Source organism: Carex rostrata, chromosome 22 (assembly GCF_964058835.1).
Source record: "Carex rostrata chromosome 22, lpCarRost1.2, whole genome shotgun sequence".
Taxonomy (NCBI): domain Eukaryota; kingdom Viridiplantae; phylum Streptophyta; class Magnoliopsida; order Poales; family Cyperaceae; genus Carex; species Carex rostrata.
Window position 1 is genome coordinate 438481 of NC_135939.1, and position 21557 is coordinate 460037.

The 21557-nt window shown below is 34.3% G+C and overlaps 4 protein-coding genes across 6 annotated transcripts; 1 reads left to right on the forward strand and 3 right to left on the reverse strand.

Annotated features, from left to right (window-relative positions):
- Positions 1–3218: 3218 nt before the first annotated feature.
- LOC144573794 (early light-induced protein, chloroplastic-like) lies at positions 3219–4456 on the reverse strand. 2 transcript variants are annotated; one of them, XM_078323542.1, is made up of 3 exons: positions 4208–4456; positions 3830–3916; positions 3219–3711 (listed from the first exon to the last, which is right to left on the reverse strand). In XM_078323542.1, the coding sequence occupies exons 1-3, from the start codon at positions 4340–4342 to the stop codon at positions 3367–3369; spliced, it is 567 nt and encodes a 188-aa protein (XP_078179668.1). In that variant the 5' UTR covers positions 4343–4456; the 3' UTR covers positions 3219–3366. The 2 variants fall into 2 exon arrangements, with proteins under 2 accessions (XP_078179668.1, XP_078179669.1); XM_078323543.1 differs by having other exon boundaries at positions 3830–3910; positions 4202–4454.
- Positions 4457–13998: 9542 nt separating this feature from the next.
- Positions 13999–15303, reverse strand: LOC144573797 (early light-induced protein 2, chloroplastic-like). Its single transcript, XM_078323546.1, has 3 exons — positions 15094–15303; positions 14666–14710; positions 13999–14534 (listed from the first exon to the last, which is right to left on the reverse strand). The coding sequence occupies exons 1-3, from the start codon at positions 15232–15234 to the stop codon at positions 14190–14192; spliced, it is 531 nt and encodes a 176-aa protein (XP_078179672.1). The 5' UTR covers positions 15235–15303; the 3' UTR covers positions 13999–14189.
- A 1340-nt stretch (positions 15304–16643) lies between these two features.
- On the forward strand, positions 16644–17952 carry LOC144574385 (early light-induced protein 1, chloroplastic-like). 2 transcript variants are annotated; one of them, XM_078324339.1, is made up of 3 exons: positions 16645–16889; positions 17262–17306; positions 17440–17952. In XM_078324339.1, the coding sequence occupies exons 1-3, from the start codon at positions 16755–16757 to the stop codon at positions 17782–17784; spliced, it is 525 nt and encodes a 174-aa protein (XP_078180465.1). In that variant the 5' UTR covers positions 16645–16754; the 3' UTR covers positions 17785–17952. The 2 variants fall into 2 exon arrangements, with proteins under 2 accessions (XP_078180467.1, XP_078180465.1); XM_078324341.1 differs by lacking the exon at positions 17262–17306 and having other exon boundaries at positions 16644–16889.
- A 2477-nt stretch (positions 17953–20429) lies between these two features.
- LOC144573718 (uncharacterized) lies at positions 20430–20987 on the reverse strand. Its single transcript, XM_078323471.1, has one exon. It carries the CDS (start codon positions 20985–20987, stop codon positions 20430–20432), a length of 558 nt encoding a protein of 185 aa, XP_078179597.1.
- Between the last annotated feature and the right edge of the window lie 570 nt (positions 20988–21557).

Genomic DNA, 21557 nt, shown 5'->3' on the forward strand with positions numbered 1-21557 from the left:
TTGTCTCTTCCTGGGGGAATTCATCCCCCTGATATTCCAGTTTAATATTTTCACAAAGAAACTTCATTATCTCGGGTATTATTATCTACTGGATATTTATGAATCTCTTGCAAGTGATCTAAAGAAATATAATGGTCCTTATCGGAATCCTGAGCATCTAAGCTAACGAGTAATTGTTCAAAACTATTTCTGTCCATACTCTGTATTGCAGGGATCAGCAGATTTTTTTTCATCTATAGATTGTCCTAACTGTATGTGATAGATCTGAAATAATTGTGTTATTTGTTCTACAGTGAATCTAGTATATGAAAATTTATTTAACAAAGGGTTACCTGCTGGTTTGGAAGTACCAGAGGCTTTTCTTTTCTGAGCTCTTTTCATCACTGGTGTATGGGTATGATTCATCTGGAATCTAAAACTTCTCCTAAGGACATTCTTATTGTATCTCCACTCCTGAGTCACTTCTGGGGTGTCCACATGTGTGTATTCAGTGGAGGTTTCAGAGATTTCTATGACTTCAGGTTGAGAGGATGCACATTGTTTTCTAGTGACTGATCGAGGTCTGTGAGTTGTGGTGGAAGGGGCAGTTTTGTGAGGGGTGGTCTTTTTCTTTGCAGGGCTCTTACTAACAACTCTTTTTTTATAATTAAGTGGGGAAGTGAAGCGCACTTGTTTCACTGCAGGAGGTTTGGGTGTCATTTTGCTGTTTTTGGTTTTGGCTTTGTGAAGGCATTTAGCTCTAACAGACAAAGATTCTTCATCATACATCTTATCAATGATGTTCTAAATGGGTTCACTGTCACTATCTGACTGAGGAGGCTGTTCTTGTTCGGTGGGTATAGTAGGAGTGACAGGATTGCGGAGGTCTGCAGGCTGAACAAAGCTAGCTGAGTCAGAGTCCTGGATGTCTGGTGTGGGATAGGGAAAATCTAGCATGGTAGATCCCAAGTTGTACATGTCATACAGAACATGTTGAATTATCCTTGTGGTTAGCAGAGGGAGGTTGTTGATTAGGAGGGGGAGGTGGAGATGGAGTAGGGGGCCGCACACCAGATGTAGAACCACCCCCTTTCTCCATGTTATAGATGGCATTGAGAGCCCTCTGGAAAGAGTCTTCATCTGACTCATCATCAGAATCATCACCTGGGACATCTGTAAGATGTTTAGGTTTGCAACCAGATTCTATGGCCTTCCCTTTATCTGAGGGTGAGGAACCCAAAGTAGGTCTATGCTAGGGCCTGTCAAAAATTACTATCCCCCCTCTTCTTCTTGGGAGAGCTGGGGATTGCAAGTTAGGAGTATGTGCAGGTGGACCTTGAGATGGGAATCTCTGTACAGGTGGGGATGAGGAAGATATTCTAGCAAGTCTAGGTTGAGTGTGAGGTGAATTGGAGTCAATCTCCATGTTAGACACCTGAGAGTTCATAACTTGGCTACTAAGATGGGGTACTACAGGCACCTCAATGGCAGGAGTGGGGGGAGTAGCAGAGGTAGGCGGGTTGGATATAACTCCAAAAGGAGTGTCATTGACAAACGGGCGGCCGTTGAGCCTTCCTCTCCAGGCATTCACATTTTCTGGATTTGCATTCTCAATTTCCACATCTATGTCAAATGATGATACAAAACCGTTTGGTGCTCTATAAGTGAGGTTGTGTTGAGCAGGAATACCTGAGATGTCACCTATACCAATGCGGATACGGGAAAAACGGTAATCATACCGTGCTCTGGTACCCGGATCTAACTCAAGCAAGACTGCTCCAAAAGGACTAACAAATCTGTCAAATTCTTTCCAAATCCAAAGTTTGTAAGGGAAACCGTACAATCTGATCCACACAGAGGTTAAACATCTACCTGCATTGAAGCTGGCATCCCATCGCATGATCGGGAACTGAATATCCTCTATTTTGAGCCACTTCTTCCTTGTTGCAGATATCAGCCATTCCTCTGTCGGACATTGAATCACATAGATGAACTCATCAAAGACAGCGACCTTCCAGAGAAAAGGGGGAAAGGAGAAGCGAAGTGCCTTTTCTATCTTCTCTGGTCCCCAGCCTGCTATGTCATCGAGTAAGAGACTCAGTTGGAATTCGCCTTCTATTAGTTCGGACTCTGGAGAAGAGTGAAACATCAAGACTGGAGGGTTGATGTTACGAGGTGGCGGAGCCACCACTGGCACTCCTTTATGGGGCGTAGGCAGAACAGGGGGAGGTTCTGACACTCGTCGTTGAACTGGACGGTTCGGCGGTGTCTGGACTATCCCGATCGGTGGTCTAGGGACTGAACCTGTCATCGTCTGCCCAATGTGTGGTCTATCCGGCATTGTCTGCAGCTCAGTACGAACCGGAGGGTGGTCAGTACGCGGCGGAGGTCGCACATATGATTGAGTAGCCCGTTGCGGCGGTCGATTGTTATAGATCGGAGCTCGACCTCGTTGAGAACCACGCCGATGAAGAGGTGGCACCATTTCTGAGGAAGTTGAAGCGGCAACACACTCTGAGTCAATTGGAAGTGACTTGATTTGAATTGGAAAAGACTTGTGGAAGAAGGAGATTTTATGCCCCGTCTGATCGCATAGAAAACAAATCAAAGCATTACGACAATCAGCTGCTCTGTGTCCCCGATCCCCACTTGTCTCTCTCACGCGTCGAAGCAGACTGGATGAGCTGCTCATTAATACGTGTCAAAATCAACGCTGATCTTGTCTCTCTCACGCGGTGCTCCTTTTGACGTGGCGTCGGAGTTGGATTCAACAATGAACTCAAATATGTTTTGCCTGGGCCGAAATTACTTCGCCATGAGAGATTGATAGCGAGCTTTGACTAACTCTAGCTGGCGGGCTTGTTGAAGTGCCATACTTCGTTTTTTTTCTCTCTTTTATTTTGTATTTTTTGCACTAATCGCCTAAATCGCCTTTTTTTATCGTTATTGTTACCGCTCTCTTTTTTTTTTCACAAATAGAGTTAATAATACAGATATGCTTTCATGAAAAAAAAAACCACTTTTTTTTTAATGGTCCAGAATTAATCCACTGAAAGTACCTTCTACAAAAATAAATAAAATTTGGTCTGTAAAGCGCATTAAGCACAATTTAATGGGATGTCATGTTGAGCAGTTTAAATAGACCGTTTAAACTTTAAAAATAAATATAACATGTGACACGGTTGAGGCATACATGAGATATTTGAATCTTACTATGATAAAGCAAAATAATCAAAACGTCACAAACAAAAGTCTCATGTTAATATTTTGTATAAAATAACATTAGTAATCCATACAAGTAATCTTCTTCTCTTTTACTATACAAACTAAACCTGTTCCTTAATCTCCTCCATGATTAAATAAACAGATTAAATCTATCACACTAATTTACACGAGAGGCCCACCCTTCAAATACTCGGTGAAAGCCAAGGCCACCAAGCCTAGCATGGCAAATCTTCCATTCCACATCTCGGCACTCTCATTCATGATCCCAGTGGTTATTGACTCTACATTTTTTCCCTTGAACAAGGGTACCAATGAGGCAACTGAGAATAGTACAGCTGCGCCAAAAAATGCGGGGATACCACCATTCGACAATTGCGCAAATAAATCTTCACCACTAGCGGCCTCTGCAGCTATTGCTGCGACGAAACCGAGCATGGCTAGCCGGCCATTGATTCTCTCTGGTGCTGGACCGCTGAATGCTAGCACGTCCGAGAACTTGGTGCTCACCTAAAAATATTTTTTCAAGTAATTTATCCAAGCATAATAAAGTTTACTAGTTAACTTAAATCATGTAAAAGTAGTTTATACTGTTATCTTTTTTATTTCAATTATTTTGTTAAGGTACCTTAGGTGAAGGCTTTGGAGCAGGAGATGGAGAAGGCTGAGATGGTGGTGTTGAGGTTGTGGGTTGCTCCAGAGGTTTCTGCTCCGACTGCATAATTAATGAGCATAAATAAATTGTAAATTTCAAATCAGGTATACTGACAGTGATAAGAAATATGTACAGTATTTAATACTCAATATAATTGTGACAATTTAAAATCCATGATATCATACTGCTTTTCTTAACAAAAAAAGAGGATGGATTAACAACTTATATGCCCGTGTACATAGAACTCGACAGTCGATCACCAACCATTAATTATATATAGCAACTAATTTCTAAGTAAATTAAAGAAATCAGAACGGAAAAAAAAAAAAAGGAATTTATCAGGACACTTGCCTCACTTTGGCAACGTACGACAGCCCTCCGAGGCAACGATCTAACGGAGGGGAGGCCGACAAGGCGGCTCCTCGGAGCAACAATCGGTGCCTTCACTGACATGTAGGAGCTGAGCGCAAATGATGAAGTTGCCATTATGAAAATTCTCTTGTAAATGAGATAGTACTAGCAGCTGAGCTCTTACTAAAGAGAATAGTAAAGCTTGTGGAATGTGTAGTGTCAAGTCACAGTGCAGATCTATTTTTTAGGGTTTGAGCGAGGTGTCAAATATATAGTTGTTGCTCCTGGGCTCCTCTCGTGATGAGTGGTGGCGCTAACAGAGTACACGTTGGTTCAATAATTAGGACCGCTGGACGGATGCCACGTGGTCAGCATTGTGCCCTCATGGTACATGACAGTGACGTGGGTACACTAGTGGAAAATATGGAATCAGGATCGGTTATATACACATATCAGTATCGGAATCCAACCGATCCTGTTGAAGGCGATACTGATACTATCAGGATCGGTTTTATATTTTTTAAAGAACCGATCCAAATAGAAACTATTAGGATCGGTTTTTTAACAAAACCGATCTTAATAGTTGTTATCTAGATCGGTTTTTGACTAAGAACCGATCCAGATACGTACTATCAAGATCGGTTTTTATAAAAAAACCGATCCTGATACAAATTTTTTTTTTTCAAAAAAATTTCTGCAAAAAAAAAAAAAAAAAAAAAAAAAATCAGGGTCGGTTTTTAATAAAAAACCGATCCTAATAGTATTAGGATCGGTTTTTTATTAAAAACCGACCTTGATTTTTTTTTTTTTTTTTTTTTTTTTTTTTTTTTTTTTTTTTTTTTTAAAAAATTGTATCAGGATCGGTTTTATTGCTAAAAACCGATCCTGATAGTACTATCAAGATCGGTTTTTATATAAAAACCGATCTTGATATTTTTTTCGAATTTTTTTTTAATTAAAAATTACATATCAAGATCGGTTTTTATATAAAAACCGATCTTGATAGTATTTTCGATTTTTTTTTTTTAAAATTACATATCTAGATCGGTTTTTGAATAAAAACCGATCTTGATACGTACTATCAAGATCGGTTTTTATATAAAACCGATCCTGATGTTTTATTGAGGCTAAAAAAAATATTTTTATTTATTTGACCAGCTTCCATATATATTTTGCTGGCCAGCATCCTAAATTTTTTTTTTTTGCACAGTAAGAAGCAATAATCAATTAAATATCATATACACATTCTAAATTAATTATCATACACATATTAAACTATTACAAAAAATTCATGTACTTCATACAAAGTTTTGTGAAGCATTACATATTATAACAATAAATTTAAATCCAAAAAAAAAATTAATTAACAAACATACAAGTGACTAATTGGGCTATTTCTTCAATTAACACACATTTATGCAATATACACAATTATGCAATTAATGTAAAGCACAACAATAAAAAAATCAATAATTACCTCTTTTGCAATCACATCACTTGAGATTAAAAAAAATCCTAAAAACAAAAACAAAGGTAACAATTAGATAGAAAAACATTTTCCAATAAAAAATACAAAAAAATGTGTTTTAAAAGTATAATAATGAGAAAATTAGATAAAGCTAATACCATGATAGTTGATCGGCCGGATGATTAAGTAACTTGAGAGAGATGTCCTCAAAACTGTAAAACAATATACAAACACCATTAATTCATTTTTGAAACAATAAAAAAAATAAAAAATTGGCACAATTGAGCCGGAGGTGCGAGATGCTCGGATTTGAGAGGAAGAGACGGAGAGAAAGATAGAGAGACACACGGAGGAGAGAGAGAGACGGAGACAGAGAGAGAGAGTACTGAGGATTTGAGAGGGAGATACGGAGACAGAGACAGAGACGCTAAATTGAAAATGAGAGGCGCGAAATGAAAATAAGAAGAACCCTAGCTAAGCTGGTTATATAGAAAGTTATCATTAGGATCGGTTGTTTATAAAGAACCGATCCTAATAGTATCAGGATCGGTTTTTATAAAAAAACCGATCCTGATACTAATTTTTTTGAAAAAAAATAGTATCAGGATCGGTTTTTTATTATAAAAAACCGATCCTGATACTATTTTTTTTTTTTCAAAAAAATTTCTGCAAAAAAAAAAAAAAAAAAAAAAAAAAAAAAAAAAAAAAATCAGGGTCGGTTTTTAATAAAAAACCGATCCTAATACTATTAGGATCGGTTTTTTATTAAAAACCGACCCTGATTTTTTTTTTTTTTTTTTTTTTTTTTTTTTTTTTTTTTTTTTTTTTTTTTTTTTGCAGAAATTTTTTTGAAAAAAAAAAATTGTATCAGGATCGGTTTTATTGCTAAAAACCGATCCTGATAGTATCTGGATCGGTTTTTAGCAATAAAACCGATCCAGATAGTTTTTTTCTTTTATTTGGAAAATCTTTTCATATGGTTATGTTTAAATAAATATAAAAAATTACATATTAGAAATATAAGTTAATTATTTAATAAAAATTTTATTTAATTTTCAAATGACTTGTGCATATAATATATTTTCTTTTCATATGGTTATGCATCAATGACTTGTGCCATATAATATATTTTATTTTCCATTTCAACACTTAAATAAAATGAAGGAAGGGGATTTTTTTTTTCAGCTATATGTTTAATTTGATTATCTTTAGATATATATTGTGGTATATGTATAATTACAATAATAATTTATGGAAGAAACTTTCTTATTAAAACAACAGTTATCGGGTTAATAAATTAACAATGGCTATTTATATGATTTTTATGTAGGAGATTCTCTCTGATTTATAACAATTGACGACCAATGTCAAATTCATTAATTTCTATGTATATTTTGACCGGTTTGAAATGATCAGATTTGCAACGACCAATATTGTTGCTCTTTATACTAGAATTGTTATTGGTCGTCAAAAGAACAACCAAAATGACTTTAAGATTCTCAAATATCATTAATAATAAGACAATAAACTTTTACATTTTTTTTAATTAATGTATATATATATATATATATATGACAAATGATGTAAGCCTCATATACATATAGTGGTAAGTATAATATGAGTAAGGCTGGGGTGCTATGGATAGCATATAGGCCTCTATGCTACGGCTCAATATTCAAGTTTTTAAAATCCAAACGGTCGATCCGAACCGTTCATCTTATTCTCCATATTAATATCTGCTTGGAGACCAAATTTTATAATTTTCTGAATTTTTTTACTATTTATTAAGCCACTTTGAAAATCGCTAATCCAACGGTTTTACTGTTTTGTGCAGCCACCGTTGGATCAACAATTTTGTAAAATACTTAATAAATAGTAAAAAATTTCATAAAAATGTAAAATTTGGTCTCCAAGCAGATATTAATATGGAGAATAAGATGAACGGTTCGGATCGACCGTTTGGATTTTAAAAACTTGAATATTGAGCCGTAGCATAGAGGCCTATATGCTATCCATAGCACCCCAGCCTTACTCGTATAATATATATGGTTCATCTCTCATGAGTCATGATTATTAGATACATGCATTAATTTTGGATTGAGAAAAAAAAATGCACGCTTTCTAAAATTTCTATTAAATAATTAACTTATATTTCTAATATGTAATTTTTTATATTTATTTAAACATAACCATATGAAAAGATTTTCCAAATAAAAGAAAAAAACTATCTGGATCGGTTTTATTGCTAAAAACCGATCCAGATGCTATTTTCTGATATATATTTCATTTGTTATATGTATTTAAGTTATCTGAGATATATATATATAACCAGAGATTATTTAAAAAAAAATAAACAACTTGTTTGTGTTTGTATAATTGTTTGTTTAATTATTTATTTGTTATTTATAAATTAATACCATAAAATTAATTGCTTAATTGATGTCATGAACAAATGGAAACGAATTCATATTACCTGAGATAACAAAATATATATGGTTAGACCAAGACCATATTGATTCGAATTTTATCAGACGGTTCATATATAGGATGTACATAGGGAATTAAATATCTTTAATTTGACATCTTTAAAGAAATTAATTCAATTATAAACCTCTTTTTAAAAAAATATATATACTTGAAAGCTGACCAGGTTTTACAATGCTACCTTTAAAAAAAAAAAAAAAAAAAAAAAAAAAAAAAAAAAAAAAAAAAAAAATTATCAAGAACGGTTTTTAGCAATAAAACCGTTCCTGATAGTATTTGGATCGGTTTTATTGCTAAAAACCGATCCAGATGCTATTTTCTGATATATATTTCATTTGTTATATGTATTTAAGTTATCTGAGATATATATATATAACCAGAGATTATTTAAAAAAAAATAAACAACTTGTTTGTGTTTGTATAATTGTTTGTTTAATTATTTATTTGTTATTTATAAATTAATACCATAAAATTAATTGCTTAATTGATGTCATGAACAAATGGAAACGAATTCATATTACCTGAGATAACAAAATATATATGGTTAGACCAAGACCATATTATTTCGAATTTGATCAGACGGTTCATATATAGGATGTACATAGGGAATGAAATATCTTTAATTTGACCTCTTTAAAGAAATTAATTTAATTATAAACCTCTTTAAAAAAAAAAAAAAAAGTACTTGAAAGCTGGCCAGGTTTTACCATGCTACCTTAAAAAAAAAAAAAAAAAAAAAAAAAAAAAAAAAAAAAAAAAAAAAATTATCAAGAACGGTTTTTAGCAATAAAACCGTTCCTGATAGTATCTGGATCGGTTTTATTGCTAAAAACCGATCCAGATGCTATTTTCTGATATATTTTAATTTGTTATATGTATTTAAGTTATCTGGATCGGTTATTATGTATAGACCCGATCCAGATGCTATTTTATGATATATTTCAATTAATAAGATTTATTTGAGATATTTTAATTATCAGGATCGGTTTTTGTTGGAAACGGATCCTGATACTATCAGGATCGGTTTTTACTAAAAACTGATCCAAATGATTGAACTATTAGGATCGGTTCTAAAATAAAACCGATCCTGATAGTATCAGGATCCGTTTCCACAAAAAACCGATCCTAATAGTAATAAACTAGGATCGGTTGTTACTAAAAACCGATCTGAATAGTTTTTAGGATCGGTTTTTTTAAATAAACCGATCCAGATACTTATTAGGATCGGGTGTCCATATAACCGATCCAGATAGGCCGATCCTGATTTCTGTTTTTCCACTAGTGGTACCGAGGTTACCAGAGACGGTGGTGAATTTTTGAGAAGTTTTTGGGAAGGCATCATTCATGATAGCTCTCGCTTTTTCTAAGTGTGTTTTGGTGCTTAGCGTGAGTGTGCAACGTGTAAGCTTTTGGTACATGAAGTGGGGCAGCAGTGGAGGCCGCTAACTGTTGGCGTTTGACGCGTTTCTCCCTCGTTAGAGCTGTATCGTGTATTCGTGTTCGATTTGATATTTAAAATGTAAGAAATTAATATTAAGTTAGTTTACTTCGTTTTATTTTTTATATTTATATTTTGTTTATTACATTAACTTAAATTATTTTATTTGGAAAAGTAAGAATTTGAAAAATGTATCATTGTCTATAACTGTGCATTCTACACAGGGCGGAGTTACTCTCAAGCAATGAGATCAATTGATTTCATTTATTTTCAAAGTTGCATATTTATGCCTTATTTTCTATTGTAAAATACTATGGCAGTGTAAATTTGATTCACATTCACAGTAAAAAAAATTTATATGCTTAATCTCTATTTACGTTTGACTTCGCTCCTGATTGTAAAATACTATGGCAGTGTAAATCTAAAAGTTTGACTTCGCTCTTGATTCTACAAACGAAATAAGTGTGTGAATTAAGTTAATTAATGTGAAGGAATGGAATAATTTTCTTCTGATTAATTAACTCATTTTAATTATTCCATATTGCTCTTATTTTACTTTTCGTTTGATGTTGATTGCAAAATGAAAATATATTTTTGATAAAAGGTTTTATTTGACATTTTTGTCAAATACTTGTTTTTATGCTAATTTAGCAACAAAATTGGGTTAATGTGGTAGTTTTGGATTTTATTAGTAGGTGTGAACGAATGAAAAAAATTGTAGTATATTTGATGAAGAAAAAAAAGGCTTAAAAGATCAACTTCACGGATGAGGTCGTAAGAAAGGAGAAAAGTTATCGAAATAATTGCCTGCTAGATGAAAATACATTTGTGTTAGATGTCCGATTTAGCTATTTTGGCGGTTTGTACACATCTCCACACTCTGGAAACTTCTCAAAATCGTCACCCATGTCACAAAACAGACTATCCATATGTTTCTAACCTCCAAAAAAGCTACAAAAAGGAGGAAATTAACGAAAGAAGGGGATGAATTGAAGGAGTTAGATATAAACAAAGAAGCAATATTCCTTTTTAAGGGCAGGAAGAAGTACTGTAACAACGAAGATCTGAAGACAAGGAGACCATATTAATTCAAGGAATCCATATCTCGTCTTGTTTTTATAATTTTATGTTGTAATACTTGGAAATAATCGTTGTATTTGTGAACCTACAGAGACTAATTTTTCCACCTAGTATTTTGGCATATAAATCTAATACTTTGATAATGTTTTAGTTAATTTTACACGGAATTTAATGATTGTTGGGCTCTTGTTTTATTTTCTAAGATTTTATTGTTTAGTTTATGCATGTATTCTTAATTGGAGATGTGTGAATCTCTTCTATAATATTGGCCATGTCTATGATTTAATACATATTTCAATTAGGGTCTTATTTGCATGGAAATCTAAGAAACCTAAGGCTTAACTGGATTCATTAATTAATACATTAATTTCAAACATAGGATAAATTTATTTTTACAGGTGACGAATGTAACTGTAAAATCTAGTGAACTTTCGTGAAGGCCAAAGAATTAAACTTAGGGAATTGTGAAGTCTAATAAATTTGTTAGAGCCTTGGCTACTGATCAAAGAACTTAATCATGTAGAGAAGTAAGTTTTATTCGGATCCTTCACTAAATAGGATATTATGCAATGAAAATGAATTATACTACTTTAGGATTAGATAACACTCAAGAACACTTAATGTTGATTTGGATTAAGAACAGGTAAATCAATTAAATTGTTTCAGTTTCAGTTTTGTTTTTGTTAGAGATGCCAAACCCTTAAGCTTAAGAAGAAAAAAAAAAAATTGTTAGATTAAGAACGGATAAGCCAAATTTCTTAGGTATATATATATATATATATATATATTTTTTTTTTAGTAAAGATGGAAGGTTAAGCCACCTTAGATTATGAGATATTTGCTATTGAGAACTAACCTTACATATTTATTTCTTGTTTAATTAAGGAAGTAGTCTAATTTAGTTCTAAATTTAAAAACTCTTTCCAACTTGGATTCATCTTGGTAAACAAATTGGAATAAAAGTAGGTACTCAAATTAATATGTTCATGTGATTTTAAATTGCAACCCAAACTTTTTAATGAATATATGCCTACGCGCAAATTTTTATTTGTTTATATTTTTGCAAAACAAAATTGATATCAGTAATTGTACTAGAACGATAGGATTGTGCATTTATAACCTTTCATTTTGTTAAAGTTAGGATATATTTTATAAGCACCAAATTTCAATAAGCAATTTACTTATCACCTCTTACTCTACAATCAAAACATGATTAATTAGAGAGTAGAGTCAGATTCTCTGTTTTTTTAGGATTTGTTTCATGTTTTCTGTATAAACCACTAATAACGGGTCTCAGAGGCATTTATTATTGACTTCATGAGCCGTTGTCCGAGATTGGTTGAATCGATATAAAGTGACATCTAATTAAAAGTAGAAAGCCTTTTAATTTAGACCGTGCCGACTGCTGACCCAATATTCTGCATTTTTAGACCGAATTTTACCCGATATTCTGCAGTTTTGAAGACAGCGCAGCATAGCCGGATCGTTCAGCTCAATTTATAATTCTAGTATCATTAATTGGTTTGTGGTCGAGAAAATATGGCAATTAGTTGCAAATTTTAACATATCAGGCTAGCTGTCATTTTTTTTCATTAAGAAAACCAACGTGGATCGTTTAGCTTTATAATACGTGTTGGCCCGGGGAACCTTTAAGAAAATACTAACTTTTTATAGAATTATATTAAATGTGCTGTCTCTAACTTCTAGTGTAGCCAGGGGTGTTAACGGGTACGAAACATGTCGGGTGAAAATATTTTTATATATCCTTACCTTACCTATTATGTTAACATGAAAAAAAAATTACCTTACCTGTTTCAGATAAACTAATTAAACAGAAAAAAAAAATTTTATCTTTATCCGTCTTACCGAATACGGTACATACTGGTTGAAGGAGCGGAGGCACTAATAACCTATGGAGGTCAATTGATCCTCATTTTTTTCAAACTTTTTTATTTATGCATATTTTTATATGAGAAATGTTCTGGTCCCCCGAACCATCATATCCGAGCTCGTCTCTAAAGTAGTTTAACAGAAAAAATCATTCAATAATGTCTAACTTCAATTTCCAGCGCTAATATCAAAACATTTAAAGCTATGTTTATAACATTTTAAAATATTGCTCATAAGTATTTAAACTTTTATCTAAAAGTATTTATAGATAGTTTTAACTCTTAACTATTTTTGTCTTTAAGCCAAAAAAGAAAAGATTATTTTCACTCACTTTTATTTTTATTTTTTCTCTGATCATTTTAATTTATTTTTCCGACGATTCATAATTAATTTTATGAATCTAAAAATATGAACGTTTTCTATTCGATTTTATCTTTCAAATAAGATTCATGAAGAAATACTTTTGAGTAATTTTGAAGTCATTTGTTTTTTGTTTTAAAGTAAAGCTCATGAGCACTTTAAATTTTCAAGTTTTTAAATCTCAGTCTACAACCATTAAAATTTTACAGGCTTTGTACACAAGGTATATATGCTTTGTACATGAGCTTTGTAAATGCAGTGTTATTCTTGAGAATTACACGTTTTGAAGTGTTATTGTTGAGGTTTAAATTCTTTGCATATGAGGTTTATACGCTTTATTCTAGAGATTTAAAGTGTAATTAATGATGTTTATATGCTTGTACATGAGATTTATACGAAAGATTTGAAGGCTTGTAAATAGAGGTTTAAATTATTTTGAAGCAAAATAAAAAAAAACTGAAAGTCACAAAGATTTAAAGTGGTAAAAAAAATTGCGACACAAATATAACTCGAAAGTTATTCTTCATAGACCTCATTTGAAAGATAAAATCAGGTAAAAAACGTTCGTATTTTTAAATTCACAAAATTCTTCACGGATCGTCGGAAAAATGGACGAGAATGATGAAAGAGAAAAAAAGTTGGTGAAATGAATATTTTTGTTTTGACTTGAAAATAAAAGTAGTTAGGAGTTAAAACTATATAGATTTAGAATTTTAATGATTGCAGATAGAGGTTTAAATACTTGAGAGTAGCATTGTAAAATGTTATAAACAGAGCTTTAAATGTTTGGATATTAATTAGTATTGAAAATGAAAGTTAGATAATATTGAAAGTTTTTTTTTTCTGTTAAACTACTTGAAGGGACACACTCGGAGATTTTGTTTGAAGTACAATTATCAGACTTCTTTTATATATATAATTTAGAGTAAAATGCTACAAGTTATGTAAATTGACTTCTATTTTCACAAAAAAAAAATATATATGTTTGATTCCTATTCACGCTAATTTGACTATCATAGTTTGAAAGTTCGGCTCGGCCTCTGACAGGTAGGAAAAACATATAAAAAGATGTCACGAAATAGATATATATAACCCGTGAATAATACTATATCATATCATTCATAAACTTCACCTAAGATTTTGTATATAATAACAGCATAGTCTCATGTTAAACAATCTTTTTTCAGTGTTCTTCTTCTTTTACTACTGCAAACTAAACATGTTCCTTAATCTATTACATAAAAAGAATACATTGCACTAATTTACACAAGAGGCCCACCCTTCAAATACTCGGTGAAAGCCAAGGCCACCAAGCCTAGCATGGCAAATCTTCCATTCCACATCTCGGCACTCTCATTCATGATCCCAGTGGTTATTGACTCTACATTTTTTCCCTTGAACAAGGGTACCAATGAGGCAACTGAGAATAGTACTGCTGCGCCAAAAAACGCGGGGATACCACCATTCGACAATTGCGCAAATAAATCTTCACCACTAGCGGCCTCTGCAGCTATTGCTGCGACGAAACCGAGCATGGCTAGCCGTCCATTGATTCTCTCTGGTGCTGGACCGCTGAATGCTAGCACGTCGGAGAACTTGGTGCTCACCTAAAAAATATTTGTCAATTAATTTATCCAAGCATGATTAAGTTTACTAGTTGTATAAACTTAAGAAGCATGTAACAGTAGTTTATACTGTTCTCTCTTTTTTTCATTTCAATTATTTTATATATAAGTACCTTTGGTGTAGGTTTTGGAGAAGGAGATGGAGATGTCTGCTTCGGCTGCATAATTAATAAGAAAAAAATAAATTTTAAGTTTCAAACCAAGTGTACTGAAGTGTGTGATGTACTGATTTGGGTATAATAAACGTATCATATAAGTGTCGGTGCGATGTAATTTTTTACGTGTCTATTCTGCATTATAAAATAATAACACTAATTTATATCCCCGTTCAATATAATTGTGACAATTTAAAAACAAAAATATTATATATATATTTTTTAAATGAACAAACAAGATTGATGAACAACTTATATATGCCCGTTCACCGTACACAGAACTCGACACACCATTACGCCATAACACCAACCATTAATTATATCATCTAATAATTTCTCAGTCAAATTAAAGAAAGTAGAAAAAGGAAATTTATCAGGATACTTGCCTTATAATTTTGGCAACGAATGACAGTCCTCAGACGTGGCAACGATCTAACACAGGAGAGGCCAACAAGGCAGCTCCTCTGAGCAACAATCGGTGCCCTCACTGACATGTAGGAGCTGAGTGCAAATGATGAAGTTGCCATTATAAAAATTCTTTTGTGAATGAGATAGCACTAGAAGCTGAGCTCTTATATACTGAGAGAGAATAGTAAAGCTTGGAAAGCTTGTGGAATGTGTAGTGATCAAGTCAATATACTTTTTAGGGTTTGTGGGAGGGGTCGTCAAATATATAATATAATATAATGGTTGCTCCTGGGCTAGCTAGCTGATCTCGTGACGAGTGGTGGTTCTAACAGCCAACAAGTTGGTTCAATAATTAGGACCGCTGGAATCTGGATGGTTGCCACATGGCAAGCATTGTGCCCTTATGGTATATGATATATATATAGCGACGTGGGTGCCGAGGTAACCAGAGATGGCGGTGAAGTTTTGAAACAAATTAAAATTGGGAGGAGATGCCGTTATTGAGATTAGAGGATATTCGTCCCTTTGAAGCAAAAAGAAAACAAAAAAAACAAAAACGAGAGATATTAATTCGTCCTGGATTTGGGTTTTGGAGCTTAGTGTGATTGTGCAACGTGTACGCTTCTGGGTTTTGGAGCTTTATAGCTTGGCTGTGCAACGTGTACACTTTTGGCACGTGGACACCAGTATAACTATAGGCGTTTTTCTCTAGTTTGTCGTTAGAGTTGTATCATGATCAATTTGCTAAAATTTAAGAAATATCAAGTTGTTTACTTCGTGTTATTTCTTTATATTTATATTTCTTTATTAGATTTATATATAATGATTTAAAAAATTCAAAAATTAGTAAATTTTTTTTAAAAATATATAAAACTTGGTCTCCAAGCACATTACAATATGAAGATCAATCATGTTGTGAAATTCGAATGGACTATTTAACATTTAAAATGGAGATATCGCCAAAAAATAAAACACCCCTTTTATTTCACAAAGCATGATAGCTCATCTTTGTTTTTGTGTGTGTTTATATATAAGTTAAATAAATTTATTTTAAAAAGTAAAATGTTAAAAAATAAATCTTTGTCTACGTACAACCTACAAATATAATAAGTGTGACTGTGTGAGGGATAAATTAATCTGGAGATAAAATTTTTTTTTCAAATTAACTCAGATTTTGTTCCATCTTACTCCAATATATTTTAAGACAAACAATCAATTTCTTTTTTTTCTTTTTTTTTTGCTTCAAAGGGATGAATATCCTCTCATCTCAATAACGCCATCTCCTCCCAATTTTTGTTTCAAAACTTCACCGCCATCTCTGGTTACCTCGGCACCCACATCACTATATATCATATACCATAAGGGCATAAGGGCATAAGGGCACAATGCTTGCCACGTGGCAACCATCCAGATTCCAGCGGACCTAATTATTGAACTGACTTGTTGGCTGTTAGAACCACCACTCGTCCCGAGAGCAGCTAGCCCAGGAGTAACCATTATATATTTGACCTCTCCCACAAACCCTAAAAAGTATATTGACTTGATCACTACACATTCCACAAGCTTTCCAAGCTTTACTATTCTCTCTCAGTAAGAGCTCAGCTTCTGGTGCTATCTCATTCACAAAAGAATTTTTATAATGGCAACTTCATCATTTGCACTCAGCTCCTACATGTCAGTGAGGGCACCGATTGTTGCTCAGAGGAGCCGCCTTGTCGGCCTCTCCTCCGTTAGATCGTTGCCACGGAGGACTGTCGTTCGTTGCCAAAATAAGGCAAGTATCCTGACAAATTTCCTTTTTACTTTCTTTCATTTAACTGAGAAATTATTAGATGATATAATTAATGGTTGGTGTAAAGGTGTGTCGAGTTCTGTGTACGGTGAACGGGCATATATAAGTTGCTCATCAATCTTGTTTGTTCATTTTAAAATATATATATAATATCTTTGATTTTAAACTGTCACAATTATATTGAACGGGGATATAAATTAGTGTTATTATTTTATAATGAAGAATAGACACGTAAAAAATTACATCGCACCGACACTTATATGATACGCTTATTATACCCACATCAGTACATCACACACTTCAGTACACTTGGTTTGAAACTTAAAATTTATTTTTTTCTTATTAATTATGCAGCCGAAGCAGACATCTCCATCTCCTTCTCCAAAACCTACACCAAAGGTACGTACTTATATAAAATAATTGAAATAAAAAAAGAGAGCAGTATAAACTACTGCTACATGCTTGTTAAGTTTCTATAACTAGTAAACTAAATTATGCATGGATAAATTAATTGACAAATATTAATTTATAGGTGAGCACCAAGTTCTCCGACGTGCTAGCATTCAGCGGTCCAGCACCAGAGAGAATCAATGGACGGCTAGCCATGCTCGGTTTTGTCGCAGCAATAGCTGCAGAGGCCGCTAGTGGTGAAGATTTATTTGCGCAATTGTCGAATGGTGGTATCCCCGCGTTTTTTGGCGCAGAAGTACTATTCTCAGTTGCCTCATTGGTACCCTTGTTCAAGGGAAAAAATGTAGAGTCAATAACCACTGGGATCATGAATGAGAGTGCCGAGATGTGGAATGGAAGATTTGCCATGCTAGGCTTGGTGGCCTTGGCTTTCACCGAGTATTTGAAGGGTGGGCCTCTTGTGTAAATTAGTGCAATGTATTCTTTTTATGTAATAGATTAAGGAACATGTTTAGTTTGCAGTAGTAAAAGAAGAAGAACACTAAGATTGATTTTCAGGAGACTATGCTGTTATTATATACAAAATCTTAGGTGAAGTTTATGAATGATATGATATAGTCTTATTCCCGTGTTATATATATCTATTTCGTGACATCTTTTTATACGTTTACCTTACATGTTAGAAGCTGAGTCAAATCTTCAAACTATGATAATCATATTAGCATGAATAGAGATCAAACATATATATAGATATATATATATAGAGTTAGGCTGGGGTGCTATCGATAGCATAGTGGCCTCTATGCTACGGCTCAATATTCGAGTTTTCAAAATCCAAACGGTCGATCCGAACCGTTCATCTTATTCTCCATATTAATATCTGCTTGGAGACCAAATTTTATAATTTGCTGAATTTTTTTACTATTTATTAAGCCACTTTAAAAATCGCTAATCCAACGGTTTTACTGTTTTGTGCAGCCACCGTTGGATCAACAATTTTGTAAAATACTTAATAAATAGTAAAAAAATTCAGAAAAATGTAAAATTTGGTCTCCAAGCAGATATTAATATGGAGAATAAGATGAACGGTTCGGATCGACCGTTTGGATTTTGAAAACTCGAATATTGAGCCGTAGCATAGAGGCCACTATGCTATCCATAGCACCCCAGCCTAACTCTATATATATATATATATAACACAGTGTGGAGTGACTAGGATGTCTTTACCTTACATGTCCAGAATAAGTGATCTTGATCCTCTAGGATGTCTTGATCGCAGAGCACACAGTGTGGAGTGACTAGCAGGCCTCGTCTAGTCAGGACCTGTTGAGTCAGTATTTTGTTTTGCGTTAGTAGCCAAATAAAAATTCTAACCTTGAGTGGTGATTTGATCTTCCACAAGAATTGATAGAACCGGCATAGCACTCCTTTGTGATGCATCTTACGGTACGCCGTAGAACTAGAGAAATCACCCCCATTCGTCCAACGCCAGGTTACAGAGCCTGGAAGGCGGTCAACCGAACTGGAGTAAAAGTTTTTCAAGTTTGAAAGGCCAGCCAAAAAGAATGATTGGGCTTGAGTTGATAAGTGAGTTGGGTGTGTGATGCTATGTAGGATTCTGAGTGTAACTAACCACTGACAATTGGTTCTTCTTTCAATCTTCCAAAGCCATTTTGTCAGTAGTGCATCGTTCTGTGTCTCTAAGTCAATAAAACCTAAACCTCCATTTTCCTTGAGCGAGCATACCCTATCCCATTTGACGAGAGATTTAAGTCCCGAGCAGGTCCCATTCCCCTTCCATAGGAAATTCCTTCGTATTTTATCTATTTCTCTAATAACTCCTTTTGGTAGTTTGAATACCTGCATGTAGTGTAGAGGTAGTGCTGATAGGACTGATTTGATTAGAGTGACTCTACCTCCATATGACAGGACATTTGCTTTCCACCCCGACAGTCTTTTCCGAACAGAGTCAATTAATGGTTGAAAGAGACTTATTGAAGGTCTTCTTATGGTGAGCGGTAACCTTAGGTATTTCATGGGTAAATCGGATTGATCACAAGAGATTAGGTTTCTAACAGAGTTGTTCAAATCCCGAGGCAATGCGATAGCAACAAAGGAGCTCTTAGTTCTATTGATTTTCAATCCCGTCAAATCTTCATAAAGTTTCAGGACTAAGGTTAGAACTCTCAAAGTTGTTGGATGGGGTTCGGCAATAATAACAGTGTCATCCGCAAACTGTATGATCTCGGGTGTCATGAACTTGGAATTGTGCATTGCCGGAACAGAATTTTTAATAAACCACTGAAGAGAATCTGCCACCAATATGAAAAGGAGAGGTGAAAGGGGATCCCCCTGACGCAAGCCTTGTTCGTGATAAAAAAATGTCGTGAACTGACCATTGAGCCTAATAGTTGAAGAAGAGGAATTTAGCATGTTCAAAACCTGACCGATCCATCTCGGTGGGAAGCCTCGTTCCATCAGTAGGTTCATCATAAAGCACCAATCCACTGTATCAAAGGCCTTTTCAAAATCGACCTTGATCAACACCGCCGAAATTTTGTTCTTGGCATAGAACTTCATGATTTCTCTTGTAACAAGGAAGGATTCCATAATAGACCTACCTTTGATGAATGTCGTCTGTTGCTTACTAATCAATTCCTCTAACATCGGTTGGAGTCTATCTGCCATGATTTTCGTGATGATTTTAGAAACCATGTTAATGACGCTTATTGGTCTGAAATCCTCAATTCTAGCTGCCCCCTCTTTCTTTGGGATTAATGTGATTGCCGCTTTATTTAAGGCTTTTAGATTGCACTTGTTGAATTGAAAATCAGATACCAGTTCCATTAGATCCTCTTTTATTATTTCCCAAAAGGTTTGATAGAATTCCGCCGGCAATCCGTCAGGGCCGCTCGCCTTGTTTTTTGGCAAAGACATCACTGTTTTTGAAATCTCTTGCATGGTAACTGGTTAGTCTAAGTGCATCAACTGATGGTGTAGAGATGGACCAATTTTTCCTATTAAATCGAAAGGTCTTCGGACATATTGTTTCTTGCCGAGGGTTGCCTTGAAGTGGTTGAGTATGGTGGTTGGAATTCTATTATGTGAAACCTACGAGTCATCATCATTTAGTAGCATGGAGATATGATTATTGTTCTTTCTTCGATTGGCAATAGCATGAAAGTATCTCGTATTGTTATCGCCCAATTGTAGCCACCGACACCCCGAGCGCTGCTTCCACTTAGTTTCTTTCTCATTAGCCCATCGGAAGACATGTTCTCTCAATTTAATTCTAAGTCGCATTTCAAGGGCATTCAGATTTCTGTACTCCTCTACCCGATCCAATTGTTGTATAGCCCATGTTGATCTCGTAAGAAAATTATCCTTGTTTCTGAATTTTAACTGAGCCCACTTAGTGATAGCAGTTTGTGTGCTTTTAATTTTGGTCAGAAACCTCTTGGCCGAATTGGTGTATTGAGGGACAGATTCCCATGCTTGCCTTACAATTCCATGTATGTCACTATGTGAGAGCCAAAAAATTTCAAACTTAAAGGTTCTTTTGAAGGAGTGGTCATGTGGCTTCAAGGTTAAAATGAGAGGTGGGTGGTCAGAGGTAGTAGCTGCCGCATCCCTGAAGTTAGAAGTGCTTCCCAAATTAGTCCAATGCATCGAAATGAGCACTCTGTCAAGTCGTGAGAAAGTAGGTACTGGCCTCTTATTGCTCCACGTAAAATTTCTACCTGTCAGTGAGATATCTAGCAGGGATACATCGGAAATAAAATTATTAAATTCTCTCATAATAGACATGCTTCTCGGTCCCCCAGTTGTTTCCTCATTTGTACGAATTAAATTAAAATCTCCAATAATAATCCAAGGTAGATCATTTTGGAATCTAATAAGCCTCAACTCAGCCAAGAAACGCAATTTATTCTCGTCCTCTTGTGGTCCATAAATAATAGTAAGCATAAATTTAAATACTCCTCTACTCAAAATACTAGTCACACTAAACTCATTAACTAGAGATTGAAGCTCAGTAAAAGAATCAGACCATGCAAGGAGGATGCCTCCCTTAGTTCCTATCGCATCTAGTTTTGCAAAAATTTTATATTTAAAAGGGCACACTTGCCGCATTTTAAATATAGAAGTTTCACTCCACTTGGTCTCTTGAAAAGCAATAATGTCACAATTTTGCTTAATTACCAATTTTTTAATCACAGCACATTTTTGTATATTGCATAA

Excerpts from the sequence above, each read along its gene's own strand:
- LOC144573718 (XM_078323471.1), bottom strand. The coding sequence starts at position 20,987 with ATGCATTGGACTAATTTGGGAAGCACTTCTAACTTCAGGGATGCGGCA.
- LOC144573797 (XM_078323546.1), bottom strand. The coding sequence starts at position 15,234 with ATGGCAACTTCATCATTTGCACTCAGCTCCTACATGTCAGTGAGGGCA. Across the intron at positions 14,711-15,093 it reads TTCGTTGCCAAAATTATAAG|CCGAAGCAGACATCTCCATC; the intron begins GCAAGTATCCTG and ends TTAATTATGCAG. Across the intron at positions 14,535-14,665 it reads CTCCAAAACCTACACCAAAG|GTGAGCACCAAGTTCTCCGA; the intron begins GTACTTATATAT and ends AATATTTTTTAG.
- LOC144573794 (XM_078323542.1), bottom strand. The coding sequence starts at position 4,342 with ATGGCAACTTCATCATTTGCGCTCAGCTCCTACATGTCAGTGAAGGCA. Across the intron at positions 3,917-4,207 it reads TCGTACGTTGCCAAAGTGAG|TCGGAGCAGAAACCTCTGGA; the intron begins GCAAGTGTCCTG and ends TTAATTATGCAG. Across the intron at positions 3,712-3,829 it reads CTCCAAAGCCTTCACCTAAG|GTGAGCACCAAGTTCTCGGA; the intron begins GTACCTTAACAA and ends AAATATTTTTAG.
- LOC144574385 (XM_078324339.1), top strand. The coding sequence starts at position 16,755 with ATGGCAACTTCATCATTTGCACTCAGCTCCTACATGTCAGTGAGGGCA. Across the intron at positions 16,890-17,261 it reads TCGTTCGTTGCCAAAATAAG|CCGAAGCAGACATCTCCATC; the intron begins GCAAGTATCCTG and ends TTAATTATGCAG. Across the intron at positions 17,307-17,439 it reads CTCCAAAACCTACACCAAAG|GTGAGCACCAAGTTCTCCGA; the intron begins GTACGTACTTAT and ends ATTAATTTATAG.